This window comes from Dipodomys spectabilis, unplaced genomic scaffold, assembly GCF_019054845.1.
Source record: "Dipodomys spectabilis isolate Male_0828 unplaced genomic scaffold, ASM1905484v1 ptg000119l, whole genome shotgun sequence".
NCBI lineage: Eukaryota > Metazoa > Chordata > Mammalia > Rodentia > Heteromyidae > Dipodomys > Dipodomys spectabilis.
The window spans coordinates 1041244-1059696 of NW_024870796.1; the positions used below are offsets into that span (position 1 = coordinate 1041244).

Below are 18453 nucleotides of genomic sequence, written 5' to 3' on the forward strand. Positions count from 1 at the left end.
GGTATCTGGTCTGGGTTATGTGTGCCATGTGGTCCATTTCAGACTTGGTCCATGGTTAGTTGGAACATTCCCAGGTGAGGTCTCTTGTGCCTTGGGCCTGCTACTGGGCGGAGGGCATAGTCCTCCGGCATTTCCTCACACCTGCATTGACTTCCCAGGGCTGGAGGTGTGGCATCCCTCTGTGGCTCTCCCAATGGGATGAATGAACAGGTTCATTTCCTTAGTTTCAACTGCGGCACAGAGAAGAGGCAAAGATACCTCTGAGATGCTTTCCCTGAACACCTGGGGAGGGTTTAAAAGGTAGCTTCCAGCCAGGTACCAGTGGCGCACACTAGCCCTCCTAGCTACTCAGGAGGCTGAGATCTGAGGAGCAAAATTTGAAGCCAGCCCAGGCAGAAAAGTCCATGAGACTCTTATCTCCAATTAACTGCCCTCCCCCAAAAAGCTGGAAGTAGAGCTGTGGCTCAAATGGTAAAGCACTAGCCTTGAGTAAAAAAAGCTTAGTGGACAGTGCTCAGTCTCTGAGTTCAAGCCCCAGGGCTCAGCTTTGAGGCCAGCTTTCCCTAGTGCTCTTTGTAAGATCCATCGTATTTCTAGCCTAGAGGAACTCAAGACACATGGAGAACTGGTGCTTGGGAGTTGTCCTTGAAAACCAGCTTCTGTTACCCCAGCTCCCTCGAGGGGTTCTGTTGCTTTTAAAATCTGTTTCCCATTGATGGGATCTCATTGGGCTAGTTTTGCTCTCATTGTTTGTGCTTTTGGCCAGGGGTGGGGGTGCGGGGAGGGGTAGGAAGGTGGGGGCCGTGGTCTCCTATTCCTGCAAAAATCTGCCTTTGGCAATATGTCGAAGTGTTTCCTTTATGTTTTCGTCTAGTAGTTTGGTAGTTTCAGGTCTTCTATTTAGGTCTTTGATCTATTTATGGTAGGAGATGGGAAGGTAGTTTCATTCTTTTTTTTTTTTTTTGCTTGAACTTTGGGCCTGGGTGCTGTCCCTGAACTTTTGAGTTCAAGGCTAGTGCTCTACCACTTGAGTCACAGCTCTACTTCTAGCTTTCTTGGTGATTAACTGGGGATAAGAGTCTATATGGACTTTTCTGTCTAGGCTGGCTCTGGACCAAGATCCTTCGATCTCAGCCTCCTGAGTATCTAGGATTATAGGTGTGAGCCACTGGTACCTAGCTTCAGTATCATTCTTTTACAAGTGGATTTTCCCCTTCTTCCCACATGGTTTATTGAAAACTGTGTCCTTTCTCCAAGGTAAGTCCTTGGTAGGTTTGTCAGTAAAGAAAAAAAAAAGAAAGAAAAGAAAGAAAAATGTTTTTCTTTGTATCAAACCCACAGAGAATCTTTGTCTAATGTTTATATGACAAGATGGCTTGTTTAGGCACTTATGGGATCAATCAGAATATTCTAGAGCTAAAAAGATTGAGAAGATGAACTGAGCCAACTCCTTGTGTTTACAGATAGGGAAACTGAGGCTGGAGGAAAAGTGCTGAACACATAGATGGCTTGACGAGAGGCTTTTCTTTTTTTCTTTTTTTTTTTTGTTTTGGTCGGTCGTGGGGCTTGAACTCTGGGCTTGGGCGCTGTCCCTCAGCTCTTCAGCTCAAAGCAAGCGCTCTACCACTTGAGCTACAGCGCCACTTCCGATTTTCTGGTGGTTTTATTGGAGATAGGAGTCTCACGGTCCCTCCTGCCCGGGCTGGCTTTGAACCACGATCCTCAGATCTCAGCCTCCTGAGTAGCTAGGATTACAGGCGTGAGCCACCAGCGCCCAGCGACGAGAGGCTTTTCAAACGTTGTTATGGGAAGGCAGCAGAAAGCTCACTAGATACTGTCTGGGGCCATGATGTGTTAGGAAGGGAGAATTACTGATTCTGGTATGTATGCTATCATTCCAGAACCCTCCAAAGACTCATATGCCTACAGAGGTGGGCTGTGCCTGGGATTGGGAGCTTTTTATTTAACCAATGACCATCTGATTATTTGTAACATCATTCATAGGCCTTAAAACGAGGTTGGAGGCCTGGCTCAGTTGGCAGAGCGCTAACGAATGAATGAAAGCATCTGGTACTAAGTTTGAGTCCTGGTCTCATGCCTAAAAAGTAAAAAAATAAAAAAAAAAAGAAATAGGTTATATAAAATTATCAACATAGGCAGATGGGCCACCTGTCTCATCAGGTAGCAGATAATTCTGTGGGCCTCCAATGGCACTGGGGTGTACCCCATTTTTGTTAAAGTTAACAGAAAAATGGTTAAGATCTCTGCTCAGAGAGGACCTGGTAGAAATACACAATTGGTTGGTTTGGTTATTGTAGGCACTAAGTCATTCATAGATGGAAGCCCCCGACCCCCAGGTGACCATCCTTAGAAGGTGGTATAAGCCACTGAGCTGGCCTCCCAGAACTTAATTGAGCTCTTGGGGAAGAATTTTGTTTTTCTTCCTAAGGTTGAAGAAATAATCCATAGGAAGAAAGAGAGAAATTGGAGGAACAGAATCTGAGTCCTGGAGATAGCATTTAGGATGTCCAATTATCTCTGAACGTTTTTGTTGTTGTTGTCGGTTGTGAGGCTTGAACTCAAGGTTTGGGCATTGTCCCTGAGCTTTTTTGCTCAAAGCTAGTGTTCTACTACTTGGGCCACATCTCCACTTCTGGTTTTCTAGTGGTTCATTGGAGATAAAAGTCTCACAGACTTTCTTATCTGGGCTGGCTTCGAACTGTAATCCTTAGAGCTCAACCTGTTGAGTAGCTAGGATTACAGGCGTGAGCCACCAGCGCTCAGCTGGATTTTTAATCTTGTGAAAGAATACGTCCTCTTCCGGTCAATTAACCCAAGTCAGTTTCTTTCACTTGTCGTATAACCGTGATGGAGCTACCAGTTCTTGTCAACCTCTGACTTCTTGCCTGCCTGGACAGAGCTCCTTCACTGTTCCAAGATAGAGTCTGAAACAGAGAATTCCCCAGTGATGGAACGAATGGTTCCTGGCCCTCCCAAATAGCTTCCTGCCTTCCATCCTCAGTGCTAAAACAGCCCTGCAGGTACAAATTACATCCAACCTTGGAGAGCTTTGCAGGAAAGAAACACGCATTGGAGGAGGCAGATCAGAGCACTTTTTTTTTTTTTCCCTCTAGGAAGGGGAGCGGGGCATGGAGTCTCTATGGCCCAACTTTAATTTAACTGACAGTTTAAAAAATCAGAACCAGCATCTGGGGCATTTAGAATGTCTGTCTTCTTGGTTTAATTTCACGGGGATCGTGTTATGGCTTTTGATAAAATGTTTCATTTTAAAGAACTTGGTTTCATCAAAGCAGGGCTTTCCTGCCACAGGGACAGCTCTGCCGATAAAAGGCATTTTCATTAGGAAAAGGCAGGGTTTGGCTCAGGCTTAATTGTAGGTGGAGAGAATCTAGCAGCTAGCTTGTGCCCTTGGGCAATCCCTTTTGGTTCCCTCTAAGGCAGTAGAGCTGAAATCCCAGCTAGATTCTTAAACACGTGAGATCTCCACTCCTGCTTTTGCCCATACCCTGCCTATCACTGGCTTCTTTGAAGATGTGATGATTTTGAGAGGAAGTTATTATCTTGAATTAGCTGAGTGGGCTCTAAAGATGTTACAAGGATTCTTATGAGGGAGAAGGGGAAATCTGGTGCATACAGATGCACATAGAAGAGAAGGAAGCAGTGTGACCTCAGATGCAGAGATCAGAGTGATGGGGCCATAAGCCAAGGAATGTTGGCTGCCACCAGAAGCTGGAAGAGGCCAGAAATGGATTCTCCTAGTAGAACTTCCAGAACAAGGATGGATGTCCTGCAAATGCCTTGATTTCAGGCTGGTGAAACTCAGTTTGGACATCTGCCTTCTGGTAACTGTGAAAGGATAAATTCCTTTGTTGTTTTAAGTCGGCCTCTAGTGCAGAAGGGAATCCATCTGTCTTGAGTAAACCAAGGTGAGGATGGGGCTGGAGTGTAATTCATGAAACCCAACAGTAGAAAGAACCTGCAGCCTGGATGGAGCTGGACTCAGGGGCTGGAGCCGACGCCCACCATTCCTGCTTCCTCTCTTGCTTCTTCCTCTCCTCCTCTGCCTTCACAAACAAGGACCTAAGGATGACTCCCAGGAAGGACTGTCTTCTCAATTATCACAACAATGAGAACTTAGCCGGGCGCTGGTGGCTCACGCCTGTAATCCTAGCTACTCAGGAGGCTGAGATCTGAGGATCACGGTTCAAAGCCAGCCCGGGCAGGAGAGACAGTGAGACTCCTATCTCCAATAAACCACCAGAAAACCGTAAGTGGCGCTGTAGCTCAAGTAGTAGAGCGCTCGCCTTGAGCTGAAGAGCTGAGGGACAGCGCCCAGGCCCAGAGTTCAAGCCCCACGACCGACCAAAAAAAAAAACAAAACAATGAGAACTTCCACCATGTGAAAGATGGCCAGTCAGGAATAAGAAGTATTGGGCTCTCCCATCCCCATATCCCACCCTTAACCTCGTGACTTTGAATGTCTTTGGAATGGAGCCTCCTCTGCTATTCTATTCACATTAGCCTCGCTTGCCTGGCTAGTCGAATGTGGTGTTGGCATGAGTTCAGGATTTGAAAAGATTTTTTTTTTTTCTGCTTACTCCTCTAGAAACTTCTATCTTTCTCTAGGACACAAGGGTCTCCTGGGAGCTGTTGCTTCATCAGCCTTGGGCTCCAGGATCTACACATAGAGGCAGAGCTGGGAGCTTGAGAATGGATGATGGAGGTGGAAATTGCCAGGTTTGGGGGGGGGGGGTTCTGTCTTATTAAAAGCAGTGATTGACAGCTGTGGAAACTAGTACCTAGAACGGAAACCTATAATCTGTGGTCTTGGCTTTGGAACCTGGATCTGTTATAGGAAGCTAGAAAAATGACAGGCTATGTTATGGAAGGGGGAGCTACGTGCCAAAAATGTCACTTGTAATAACTTTGGAGGTTATAAGATGTACCAAGCCACACTAGTGGCTTTGGGCTGGGTAAGGCCAGATGGGTATGGAAGACAAGAACTGGCTCTTCCTGTCTGTATTTGACATGGGGAACATTGAAGAGGAATTGGCCAGGGAAAATTGAGCCACTTCTCACGAATCGAGAGGGAATAGAGCTTGGCAGATAAGAGAGTTGCTGGCTTTGGTGACTAGAGCTATTTCTAATCTTCAGCTTCTCTATCCAACAAAAGATCCTTGACTTAAGATCCAGCTTGAGGACTGGAGGTGTAGCTGAAGCGGTGAAGTGCCTGCCTGGCAAGTGCTCGGCCTTGTGTTCAAACTCTAGTACTGAAAAAGAAAGATACAGTCTGGGAGGAAAGTTAAGTCAAATGTATGGCTGTCATACGCCATTGTGAAGACTCTAGAAAGAATTAAATGGTGCCTGGTAGTTACTAGGGAGATCATGTGGGCCTTAACAGCCTTGTACCTGTCACCAAGTTAGCAAGAGGCATATTTAACTGAATGGTGAATATGGCTTTTGATATCTAGAATCAAATACATAGGAAACCCACAATTTTTGAGAGAGGTGTATACAAAAAGCCCCCAGTCTGGGCTGCACTGAGGTTTGAACTTAGGCCCTCTTCTACTAGGATTACAGGTGTGAGCCACCAGTAGTGGGCATGAGAATCTTCTTAAAAGTCCATCATCTTGTTGAATGAGCATCCTAACCTTAATGGTTTTATTTAATCATAATTACGTCTCCACATATATCTGAATGTTGGAGGGGATACACAGGATTCATTCTGACCATTCATCTGACAGTCCCTAGCATTCCTCGGCTTGTGGATGCATCCCTCTAATCTTTGCCTCTGTCATAACATGACCTTCTCACTTTGTGTCCCCATCTCTACTTCTACAAGAACACTGATGATGCTGAATCAAGGGGCACCCTAAACAAGTATGACCTCACTTAACTTTTATCTGTCAGGAGCCCGTTACCAAATACCAAATAAGGTCCAGTGTGTGTGTGTGTGTGTGTGTGTGTGTGTGTGTGTGTGTGTGTGCTCTAGTCCTGGGGCCTGAGCTTCGAGCTTCTGTGCTCAAGGCTAATGGTCTAATACTTAAGCCACAGCTCCTTTTCTGGCTTTTTTTTTTTTTTTGTCAGTTGTGGGGCTTAAACTCTGGGCCTGGGCGCTGTCCCTTAGCTCTTCAGCTCAAGGTTAGCACTCTACCACTTGAGCCACAGTGTCACTTCTGGTTTTCTAGTAGTTTATTGGAGGTAAGAGTCTCATGGACTTTCTTGCCTGGGCTGGCTTTGAACCGTGATCCTCAGATCTCAGCCTCCTGAGTAGCTAGGATTACAGTTGTGATCCACCGGCGCCTGGTTGGTGGCAATGCATTTGAAGGGTCACTGTTCAATCAATCTAGTACATAACCCTGTATCCATACCCCTTGTCATGTGACATGAAGCTTTCCTTCCTTCCTTCCTTCCTTCCTTCCTTCCTTCCTTCCTCCCTCTCTCTCTTTCTCTCTCGGATAAAGTATCCTTCCCACCCCACTGACAATGGGGCTGGTCAGTGTATCTCGCTGGTCAAAGGATCCTTGGTGGATGTGATGGTGTACTGGTTTAGAGTCCAGTATTTAAGACACTTCATTTCTTTCTAGAAACTTCTGACATTCTCCAAGAGACAAGCCTCCCCTGGGAGCTGCTGTCCTAGCACTCTGGATCCAATCTGAGCTACGTGGAGCAGAATAGCTCCAGCTGTCCTGCATGCCTGCACAGTCAGGCGGAGCTGAGAACCTGAGGATCACTCTTGTCTTAAATTTATCTAGCTGCTCCAACCAGATACACCTGTGAGCAGCATACGGCTGTGGCAGTGTGTGTGTGTGTGTGGGGGGTGGTGGTGCTCCCAGGCCTAGCAGTCCCTCTGCTTCCTGTCCCAGATGCCATCCTGGCAGGTTCTGGCTTTAGTACAAGAGGGTCCTTCTGGGTAGCATGCCACCTTGGCTGTCCCAAGAGAAATTCCCAACAGGAGGTAGGGCAGAGCTGTCTCTGTGGAGTGCCCCAACACAGAGATGCAGGTATTTGTCACATTTCCCCACAATAGGGCATCATGGGTATATGACTAAGAATTGTTCGGTTATTGAGAACTATAGTTACTAAGAACTACAGTCAAAAAGAAAAAAACTTATCACTGGGCACCTGTGGCTCATGCCTGTAGTCTTAACTACACAGGAGGCTGTCATTTGAGGATCACGGTTCAAAGCCAGCCTGGGTTGGAAAATCTGCAAGAAAACTCTTAGCTCCAGTTAACCACTGAAATTCATAAGTGGACCTGTAGCTCAAGTGGTAGAGCACTAACTTTGACCAAAAAACCTTAGGGAAAGTGCCCAGTCCCAGAGTTTAAGCCCCAGGACTAGCAAAAAAAAAAAAAAAAAAAAAAAAAACCAACCAAACAAAAAAACTCCTCTAACTGGGATCAGAAGCTCAAGCCTATAATTCTATAATTTCAAGTTAGAGATGAAAGGATGTGGTTTGAAGCCAACGCAGGCATGAACTGAGATCCTACCTCAAAAATAACCAATGCAAAAAGAGGCTGGAGAGATGACTCAAATGGTAGAGCACCTACCTCGTAAGTACATTTCCCTAGTACATTCACCAGTACCATAAAAATGAAACAAACAAACAACAAAAAACACCTCACCTCTCTCTCTTAGAATATCACCTAAAAATTTAAAGCTAAAAGTAAATGAAAAATAAGTTTAGGGTAAAAAAAATTAAAAGAAATATTTGACAAGAAGATGCACACAGAATTCCTCTGCAAGGAAAAAAAAAAATGACGAGGCTGTGAATGTGGCTTCGTGGTAGAATGCTTGGCTAGCGTGCATGGAGCCCTCCCTGGGTTTGATTCCTCAGTGCCATATAAACAGAAAAAGCTGGAAGTGGTGCTGTGGCTCACGTGGTAGAGTGCTAGCCTTGAGCAAAAGCCCAGAGACAAGTGTCCAGGCCCTGAGTTCAAGCCCCAGGATTGGGAAAAAAAAAAGGGGGGGATTTTAAGGGTCCTTAAAAAAAAAAAAAGGAAAAAATAAAGGAAAGAAAAGGAAGAGAAGAAGAAAAAACAAATACTGAGAAAGAGAGGAATCAAACACCACCAGGGTTTGGACGAACGTCTCACTTTAAATTGAATCCAAGTTCATTTTCTGTCCCAGACGTCTAGAGAGGGTGGCATTCAAAATGTTTACACTTATTTCATCTGCCTTTTTGCTTCAGCCTGGTCCCCACCTCCTTCCCTCCACTTTCAGGCTTGTCCTTACATCGCACACATATGCTCATCTTTATATTTACACATATATCATTTTTATATATGGCTTGTGAAATCTGCCAGACGAAGGAAGACGGTGCAATCGTCCTGCAAACAGCTGTATCATTATGCAACGGCGGGGAGCTGGGGCACATGTACGTTCTGTACCGCAAAGTTGCACAACACACCAAGTTTGTTAGAAGTGAGGCGGGGAGGTTTTATTTTTTCTCTAGGATGACAGCTTGCTTGGCGGGGTAGGGCTCCTGCAGAAGGCATTTATTTGCTGGGGAGCCAGGCAGGATCAGAGCTGTGGTGGGTTCAAAGAACTAGAACTGTGGCCTGGAATGGTAGCAGAGGGGAGAGAGGCCAACACTAGGGGCCAGTAAGGCTGAGGCCCAGGGGCCAGCTAGGTGAAAGTCCAAGGCCCAGCAAATTTCAGAACTAGGGTCTTGGATGGCCAGGTTCTTCAGGACATCAAAAATAAGGCCTAGAGTCTAGGTTGGGTGGACATTGAGGCCAGGGGTCCAGGAAAGTCCAGATGAGGATCCAGTCAGGTTGAACTGTGGGGTCCAGCGAACTTAAGGACTAGAGTTCATTGAGGCTGAGGTTGGGACCTAATGAGGCAAAACTCTAGTGCCTAGGACTACCAAAGTTCAAGGTTCGGCTAGGGTCTAGATGGTGATCAGTGGCCTGCTAGAGGTTTAGAAAGGGCACAGTGTGGGGAGAATCTGAGGTTTGAGATCTAGTGAGGGCAAGGCTGGGGTTCAGCTAGGCCAAGACCCAGTGAGGCTGAGCTCCATCAGTGAGCCCAATGTCTAGCCTGGATTGAAGCTGAGCCCAAGGGACTGCCAAAGCCGTGGCACCGGGTCAGGCAAAAATAAGCTTTAATGTCTAGTCGGGGGTCTCACTTGCAGGAAGCATCAATTTCCTGCCATCCTGTATGTGTGTGTGTGTGGCAGGAGTATAGAATCATTTGTAAGTTTCTGATGAATCTTGGGCAAATTGCCTTGATAAAAACCTCCCACTCCCCACAATTGCTCTAGAACTCAGCCTTGTCCTGGCTGGGTGAAGCTGGCTGGTCTGGGGCCATCCGGGATTTAAGAAATCAGAGTGTTAGCTATTCAGAGCAGGGCCATGTTGTCCCTGGAGTCACCCATCCCTGGACTGTTCCCTTCCTCAACGTTGAATCTCATCATTTCCCAGAAGGAGCTGGTAAAAGGAAACTGATGACAATGTATAGTTGGGTTCAATATGCTCATTGCTAGGGTTAGGATGGAAGAAGGCCTTGATATATTTGCTTATAAGAGATCTTAGGGTTCTGGTTGACCTCAGGTATGAAAAGTAGTGTGGCTGAGAAGGTGGGCTTGCCTGCTTCAAAAATGGAAGCAAGGCAATGGTCAGGAGGGATCTGCTTTAGATGCTGTGTGTGTGATGAGTCTGACATCAGCTGAGGGAGGGGCTTGCCAGCAGGGTATGCAGAATAGATAGGAGGAGTCTCAGAAGAAGGTGGATCATAGCACAGACCTATGGGAAATGTACCCTCTGGGCAACAGCTATCCACCTGTAAGCATTGGGTTTGGGGCATGGGGCAGGGGGAGTGGGCTCAGTAATGGTGGTCAGGGCTGTGATCCTATGCACCGAGGGGTTCGGTTGCACTAGCTGGCAGGCAGGCCAGTGACCCTTTCCCTCATCAGCCTGGTGTGAGCCAGCAGCTCCTGTCTACAGTCTTCCTGGGCAGGTGAGGATACAGCAAAGCCTGGCAGGCCAGTTGGCCAAGGCCAGAGACGGCTCACAGTATAGGCCCCCTGAGTGTTGCTAAGGAGTCTTGGGGTTCAGATGAGAACTCAAGGCTGCCCCGCTGCCTCAGCCTTTCAGAAAGGAGATGGGAAATCGCCATGGGGGAACAGCAGCCGCCTGAAAGTCATTCGATTTCCTCTTTCTCATTTTCAGCAATGCAATTAGGGAGGCCAGAGGGCTACAGGGCTCTGGAGCGCGTGTCTGAGTTTGTGGGCGTTTGTGGGCTGCATGCTGCTGGGTATCTGCATGCGTGTTTGTGCTGAGGTATCACAAATGCACACGGTGGTGTGTATGTGTGATGTGTGTGTGTGTGTGTGTGTGTGTGTGTGTGTGTGCAGATGCACACTCTTGGCTCTAATCTCCTGGGACAACTTGTGTTGACTTTTCTGTTATTCATATTAACTTGTTGGCAAGTCCCTCCCCCCAGAAATCTTGAAATCACCATCATTGTGGGGCACCTCTAAATCTCAGGCATCCCTGAACCCCATCCCACAGAGCCACCTCCCTCTCCACCCCTCCTGCAGCCTTGTGTTTCAAGATTCCTGTTTGGATAATCCCATTGCTAGCTAAATCCGCCTATGTGCCCAGAGGGGCAGATTATCTTCCTGGACAGCACAAGGCTGCTAGCAACCTGAGTCCATAGAGAAACCTGGGGTGTGTGTATGTGGGGCATGTGTAGGTGGTGTGTGTGCGTGCGTGTGTGTGGTGTGTATGCATGCATGCAAAGGCAGGTCAGCCTGGAGGGCTGTCTCTGACTGTCTCAGGCCACCAGAGGGATAAGGTCCCAGTCCTGACTCTCCTTTGAAGAAGGTAGAGATTGGGCTGTGTGGCACAGGAGTTAGACGCCATGAGTTTCTCGGTGGGGGGGGGGGGGGCCAAGTGCTAGGCAAGGACAGTGGGGGTCAAAAATTGTTTAAAGGTTGTGGCTATCCCTCAGCTCCAGCTTTGGATTGCCTTTGATAGAGCCAGCCCAACATGGCTAGATGTCCTTCCTTCCTTGCTTCTTTGCTTGTTTGCTTGCTTGCTTGTTTGCTTGCTTGCTTGCTTCCTTCCTTCCTTCCTTTTTTCCCTCCTTCTCTCCCTCCCTCCCTCCCCCTTCCTTCCTTCCTTCCTTCCTTCCTTCCTTCCTTCCTTCCTTCTTCCTTCTTCCTTCCCTCCCTCCTACCTTCTCTCCCTCCCTCCTCTCCTTCCTTCTTCCATAAAAGCCAGAGCTACATAATTTCACCAGAAATTTGATTTTTTTTAAATCTTAGCAAATTACTGACATAGTCCATGAGTAGCCAGCCTTCTAGTGATCAGAATGTAAGCATTTTACACCACATCAAAGGATACCAGCCCTGTGTCTAGTAAAGAGAGGGCATTTAAAGGAGGGAGGCTGGTGACGTCATCTTTGCATCTGGGTGGGAAGAGGGCATTAGGGTGCAGCTTGATTAGTTACCTTGGATCAGGGCAGAGGAGAGTGGTCATGGAGCAGGGATGTTGTCATATTTCTGAGAAAGGCACTAGGCAGCCCCCAACCAGTATCCTAGCTTCCAGAGCATTTTTTTTTTTTGCCAGTTCTGGGGCTTGAATTCAGGTCCTGGGCACTATCCCTGAGCTGCTTTTGCTTAAGGCTAGCGCTCTACCACTTTGAGCTACAGTGCCACTTCCAGCTTTTTCTGTTTATATGGTACTGAAGAATTGAACCCAGGGCTTCATGCATGCTAGGCAAGCACTCTGCCACTAAGCCACATTCCCAGCCCAACCTAGAGCATTTTGAGATAAATAGGAACCTCTGTCTTTGCATCCAGTATTCCTTCAGGAAACCAGTCCCAGGGTTCACCATCTGCAGACCCAAATGGAAGCTTTGGCTCCTTTAAGGCAAAGCTTCTCTGAATCTGTGAACTAGGAAGGGGCAACCTTTGCACACTGTCCCAAGCCTCTGGCCACTCCTCTAGGGGAAGCAATTAATACAGAAGGAATGGAACCTGGAGGCCAGAGAGGAGGGAAAGGAGTGTCTATCAAGGCTTGGGCCAGAGCCATAGACTGGGTTCCTCAGATTGTGAGATGCAAAGGCAATGTCCAGACAGACTTAGACAGGCTCTGAATGCAAAATCCCACACAGCGATCAATTGGACCTTCACAAACTTCTTTCAGGGATGATACACAAATGAAGGGTCTGTGCAGGCTCTGGATAACTCAGCGTAGGAATGGAATATAGCTCAGCTCAGCATCACTTTGAGGCTCCTTTGGGGTGTGTCTGGGACTGTGAAATACTCTCATTTGGAAAGAACAGTAGACTAGATAGGGGAGATGGGTGTCCAGTGTCCACCAAACCCCAAATGGTTAATCCAGGCTAATTCCAGGAATCCTGCCCCCTACCACTCAACATCTAGCCTAGCCATGAGGTCATGGCTGGCCCTGGCTGGCTCTGGCTATGTGACCAGAGTAGATTCATCTGGTACTTCTAGAGGTCAGCAAGACAGCTGGGTTGGGGCCATTTTTCTACCTGATCAGGACAAAGATGACTCCCCAGGGGTCACGGTGCCGATGTCATCCCTATAGACTTCCTGGAAGGTGAGATAGTATACTGCCTTAAGGGGAAGAGAGGCCTTTTGAGATGGGTCCATTCTGGGATTTAGACTCTGGCCCAAGTGGATCCAGGCATCACTTTCTGCTGTATTCGGACGTCCCCTTCTCTGCTTTCTCTTCTAGGTTGAGCAGATATACAGTGCACAGTCACAAGTAGATATTGGGCTATATCCTACCCTGGGTCATGATTGCCTAGATTGAGTGTGGGCTTACACCTTGTATCTCCGTTAAAAGTGTTGACTGAACCTGGATCCCCAAATCTCCATGTTTCAAATCCTTTCACTTCCAGGCAGAACTGATCCCAGTGGTGAAGGGATACCACTCTGTGTGGAATGCAGCAGTGGAGAAAATGCTGCCTAAACACCACCCACGTTCCCTCTTTTGTCTGATGCATCTCCCTGTCAGGTGTGTGTGTGTGTGTGTGTGTGTGTGTGTGTGTGTGTGTGTGTGTGTGTGTGTGTGTGTGTAGATAGCTCAAGAAACAGCAAGAGTGATACTCCCTGAAGGCCGCTGGCTGCTACTTTCTGTTCTATCAGCATTCCCCTGATCTATTGCTTACCAAGGCCACTCCTGGCCAGCACTCTGCCAAACCCGTCTGATGGGACCATTGCACTTGCTAATTTCCAGCAGTGGGGCTGGCCAGAGGCCTGGTTACAGGCTCCATGACAAGGTCATCAATTCCTCACATGGGGTTTGCTCTGCATGTGGGTCCCAATGGAGTGGAAGCATCTGGATCCTTCCTGTAGCCCCCCCAGGAGCTGGTTTGTTGGGAGGGCGGTTGGTGCAAGCCCATTCACTGTCCCCATCTGCTTGGAAGTTCTTGCCAAGGCAGCTGACCTTGAAATGGAGCTGAACACTGCCTCAGAAGTGGTTGGTGTCTGTGTGGACTCCAGAGAAAGCAATGGTTCTCTAAGGGCTCTTGTTTAAAGTCTATGTTGCCTATGGGATCTGGTGATCTGGTAGCCAGTGGCAGACCCATGGAGAATGGTGTGAGGGGTACTCTCCTCTCTTAAGTACCCTCTCCAAAGGCTGTGTGATGATCTTTGACACCCTGAAAAACCCCTAAGTACAGTCTCCATTTCCTTCTGTGCCTCCTATCATTGGAAGAATTCAAGGAGTGGGTTTGGAGACTCCAAGATGACTTTGGTTTGTCCTGGTCCCTCCTTCAAAACACTGGGCAGAGTGAGGTTCGGGCAGGATCTTCAGTGCCCTCAGGGGCAGGGCTGGTAGCCACAGTAATAAGCAGCTGCAGGACAATAGGGAGTGGCTAGTGGGAGAGAGAATTGGTACCTAGCTCCCCCAGAACTGAAGGCAGACCTGAAGACTTTGAAAATCAAATGACAACACCCACAGTAGGCACTGGATGAATTGGCCCTAATGGTTTTTCAGATGTGATCTTTGGGATCTAGACTGAAAAGTAGACTTGAGGCAAGAACCACTTGGAACTTTTGTTGTCTCCAGTTTTATCTTGAGGAGCCAAATGGGAAAGATTAACAAAGCTGTGTGTGGTATCTGTTTACACACTGGCATTTGAACTCAGGCTGCTGCACTTGTTGGGCAGGTGCTCTACTGCATGAGCCACACCCCCGAGCCCCTTTTTGTGTTGGTTATTTTGGAGGTAGGGTCTTGCTTATTGTCCAGGTTGTGATCCTCCTATTTGTACTTCCCCATGGCCCTGGAGATGACAGGTGTACCACTGAGCCCAGCCATTGGTTGAAATGGAGAATCATAAACTTCTATCCCCTGATCTCTGCCAATCAAGTACCTAGGATTCCAGGCTTCAGGCACCTTACCCAAGTCATCATTTTGATGCTATATCTATCTACTGCTGCATCTTGGTGTCAGTGTGAGGGCAGAAGGTTGAGCTGGTTGTGGGTGTGGGGGTGTTTGCTTCCCCTGATTCCTGGTAGAGAAGGGTATTATTCTGAGTCAGGTCTGAATGGAGTCTTTGGTGGCTAGAGGTGATAGGTGTCTGGATTGTTCAAGAAACAAATCTTTTAAAAAATATTATACTAGTGTAAGTGTATGTATGTATGTATGTATGTATGCATGTATGTATGTATATCAGTTGTGGGCTTGAACTCAGGGCCTGGGTGCTTTTCCTGAGTGCTTTTGCTCAAGGCTAGCACTCTACCACTTTGAACCACAGTGCCATTTCTGGTTCTCTGGTGGTTAATTGGACATAAGAGTCTCACGGACTTTCCTGTCTGGGCTGGCTTTGAGCCACAGTCCTCAGATCTCAGCCTCCTGAAATAGCTAGGATTACAGGCATGAGTCACCAGCATCCAGCTTAGTGTTAAGTATCTTAACTCTCGCTGGACACTCCATTTCCATAGTCCTGTCAGGAGCAAGGATTCCCTTGTGAGGGGAGTTAGTCCTTCTCAATCCTTCCATCTTTCTGATGATCAAAGAAGGTTTCTGTCTCAACCCTTTCGCGACCCCTCAATGTCCTGGGTAAGCAGAGGAATAGCTGAACTCTAATATTTTTCTCTTTTTGTTTGGTTGATTTGTGGGGCAGTTATCCTTGATTTGTGGTGGGATGGTAAAAGGTTGGCTTTTCCAAGGATGGTAGTGGTTGAAAGCATCCTTTAGTTTTAGGGGCTGAAGGTATTGAGATTTGAACTCAAGGCTTTGCACCTGTTAAGCAAGCACTCTACCACTGAAGCCACGCTCTCAGCTCTTTTTACTGCAGTTATTGTTCAAATAGGGGCTCACATTATTTTTCTTGAGGACAGCCTTCGACATTGATCCTCTGACCTATGCCTCCTGAGTTGCTGGGACCAAACATTGATTGGGATGGGGGTCTTGTTAACTTGTTGCTGGGGCTGACCTCTAATTGAGAGTCTCCTGATCTCTGCCTCCTAAGTAGCCTGTATGACCAGTGTGCCACCACACCCTGCCTCTAATAAACATTTAAATAAACTACCGAGTGCTACATAAACAAACAACGCTAATGGTGGTAGGGAACTATGCTGACATCTGTGGCAAGAAAATGACTGCGGTGGCTCATGAGACCCTTAAAAGTAGCAGCTGGTTGGGTTACATTCATCTTCTAAGGAGACTAAAATAGCAGGACCATGACAGGAGGATGTACAAATAGGTTCTGAGTGGCACCTAGTGAACCCTAGCCCTGGGCTGCCTGACTTCCTCAGCCTTCAAGATCAGCTCCTGCTTATGAGAGGTCCTCCAGATGCCCAGCTTTGGGGACCATCTCTCTTCTGATACACTGCGTTTTCAACAGGATCATCAGAGGTCCCAAGAAGCAAGTCTGGAAAGTCCAGGCTCTTCACCAAACTTCCATTTCATGGTGGCCAAGCAGGGATGTAGACCCAGGGCTACACCTTCCGATTTCTCAAGAAAACTCAGAAATGTGAATGCCTATATCAATCTCACTGTAAAAAAAAATGTTGACACTGTATGTCCACTAGGCCAGCTATGTTCACAATGAAGGCCGGCTCCAGCCTCAGGCACCCTCATATGATTGGGGGAAAAAAAGCCACTTCCAGGTGAGGATGGTTGTCAAGTTGCCTTGCCCTCATATGTACACCAGATGTGACAGAACTGAGGATAGTTATCACGGCAAGAGCCAGGGGCTGGTGGCTGACGTTGTAATCTTAACTACTCAGGAGGCTGAGACCTGAGGATCATGGTTGGAGCCCAGGGAGGAAAGTCCATGAGACTTTCAATTAACCAGAAAAAAGCCAGCAGTGGAGCGGTGGGCTCAAGTGGTAGAACCTGAAGTGACAAAGCTAAGGGCCAGCACCCAGGCCCTGAGTTAAAAAAAAATCATCACAGCAAGAGCTGTGCTGGGTACTCCGTCCTTGTCCATGTCTCTGGTCACACAAGGCCTGGACAGAGTGAATGAGAAGATCAAAGAATCAGGTGTCCATTCTGGGAAAGCAAATCAGAAGTTGGGGATCAGATTGCAAAGATGTCTCTACGGACACAAGCCCGAGGGGGATGCGCCAGCAAGGACTCGGGGAGGTGTCTGTGTCCCCAGGGAGTCTCCTGGAAGTGACTCCAGGAAACGGAGATGTCCAGGACCTGGCTGGAGAGGAGTGGTGCTGGCAATGGGTTTTTTGCAACCAACCTGCCTGGGCTGACCGCTTCCTGGGAAAGGAGACCGAGCCGGGAGAGACCCCTTCAGGTGGGGGCTGGGACTGCCACTCCGCAGGGAGGTTCATCGGATGCAGGGCAGGAAGTTGATGGCTGGAGGAGGCAAATGAAAAGTCTTGGAGAGAGGGTTACAGAAGTAAACACAGCCCAACATTGGACAGGGAAGAGTTGGGGACCGAGGGAAGCTTCATCTTTGGAGTTGGCCTCGGGAACGCACCTGGCATCTACCGGCCTTGGTGGCCTCAGATCCCCTGCCCCGGACCCCAGGGGTCGTCAAGCCCTCGATTCTGTTCCTGAGTCTTGTCCTGCAGTACAAGGCGCAGGAAGAGACTGGGGCGGCCCCGTGGAGTCCCAAGGCTGACGGATGGGACCCGGGCGGGACCCGGGGAGGGGGGGGGGGATGCGCGCGCGGTGCCACTCCTTGCCAGGTGGTGCGCCACGAGGGCGCAGAGCGCGCACGAGGGTGTCGGGTGTCCGGGCTCCCCGAGTCCCGGTCCGGAGCGCATCTCTAACGCCGCCACGGGGCGTCTCCGCTTCGCTGCGAGCGGTGGGGCGCAGGGAGGGGGCGAAGGGGGGGGGGAACCGCGGCGGCGGCAGCCTCTCCAAGAAGCGCCGGGTCACCGCAGGCTGAGGCGCCCGCCGTCCCCGCCCTCCTCCCCGTCCGCCTCCCCCCTCCCGCCTCGCTCGCTCGCTCGCTCCTTCCCTCCCCGCCTTCCCTCCCTCCCTCTCTCCCTCCCTCCGCCCTCTCCCCCGCGCCTCGCCTCCTCCGCCCCGCGCCCTGCGGTGCTGCAGCTGCGGGCGGCTCCAGCTGCCCCCAGATGTGGGCTGGGCGGCGCGCGGGGAACTTTCGCGCCGGCTGCGAGTGCGGGGCCCCGGCTGCGGTCCGGCTGCCATGGATCCGCCGGCGGGAGCCGCTCGCCGCCCGCTCTGCCCCGCGCTGCTGCTGCTGCTGCTGCTGCTGCCGCCGCCGCCGCCGCTCCTCCTGCTGCTGCCGCCGCCCGCGATCGTCCGGATCGCTGTCGCCGCGGACCCCTCAGGTAAGTGCGGCTCGGGTCCCCCCCACTCGCACCCCCTCTCCCCCCGCCAGGTACCCTTCCTGCTCCGGTCCCCCTGCGGGCTGGGCCCCGCCGCCCCCTTCCCCAAGCGTCGTCGTCCAGCCTGACTTGGGCAAACTCCGCGCGCCCCGCCCGCCCGGGGCCAAGTTGGCCAACTTCGGGTCCGGGTTGGTCGCGCAGGGGGCGCCAGGGGCCGAGGCGGGGGGGAGCCCCGGGACGCTCGCGGCTCCGGGAGACGCGGGGCGTGGAGACGGGAGGGCCGGGCAAAGCCGGGCGGCGGAGCGCGCAGAGCCGGCTCCGGCGGGTCCCGGGGAGCCAGGGCGCGGCGGCGGCGCCCGTGCTCGCGTCCGGGGACTCTCGGGAGGAGCCGGTGCGGGGCGCGCCGCCTCGGGGTCCCCGGGGATTGGTCGGGGAGCCCCGGCACGGATCCCTGGGGATCGGCGGGACCCGGCTTCACCCCTCTCCCCTGTGCTCCGGCGGCGGCAGGCTGGCGGGGAGCCGGACACCGAGGACAGGCCGCCCGTGCGGCTCCGGAGGCCCGTGGTGAGGGCTCCCCGGGTAGCTGGGGCCGCCGCGGGGTCGGGGTGCGCGGGGGTTAGGGCACCAAGCAAGAAAGGCTTCGGAGAAGCCCCTCATCCTGGCAAGGGTGGTAGGCTCAAGGGGACGCTC

General features: G+C 50.1%; 1 protein-coding gene across 1 annotated transcript in view; it reads left to right on the top strand.

The window, feature by feature from the left end:
- The first annotated feature begins 16573 nt into the window (after positions 1-16573).
- The window catches only part of Adamts2 (ADAM metallopeptidase with thrombospondin type 1 motif 2), a 157857-nt gene continuing 155977 nt past the window's right edge, over positions 16574-18453 (top strand). The window contains exons 1-2 of the mRNA XM_042688831.1: positions 16574-16674; positions 17817-18433. Of these exons, the coding sequence (XP_042544765.1) occupies positions 16574-16674; positions 17817-18433 (718 nt within the window). The remainder of the gene's footprint in view (positions 16675-17816; positions 18434-18453) is intronic.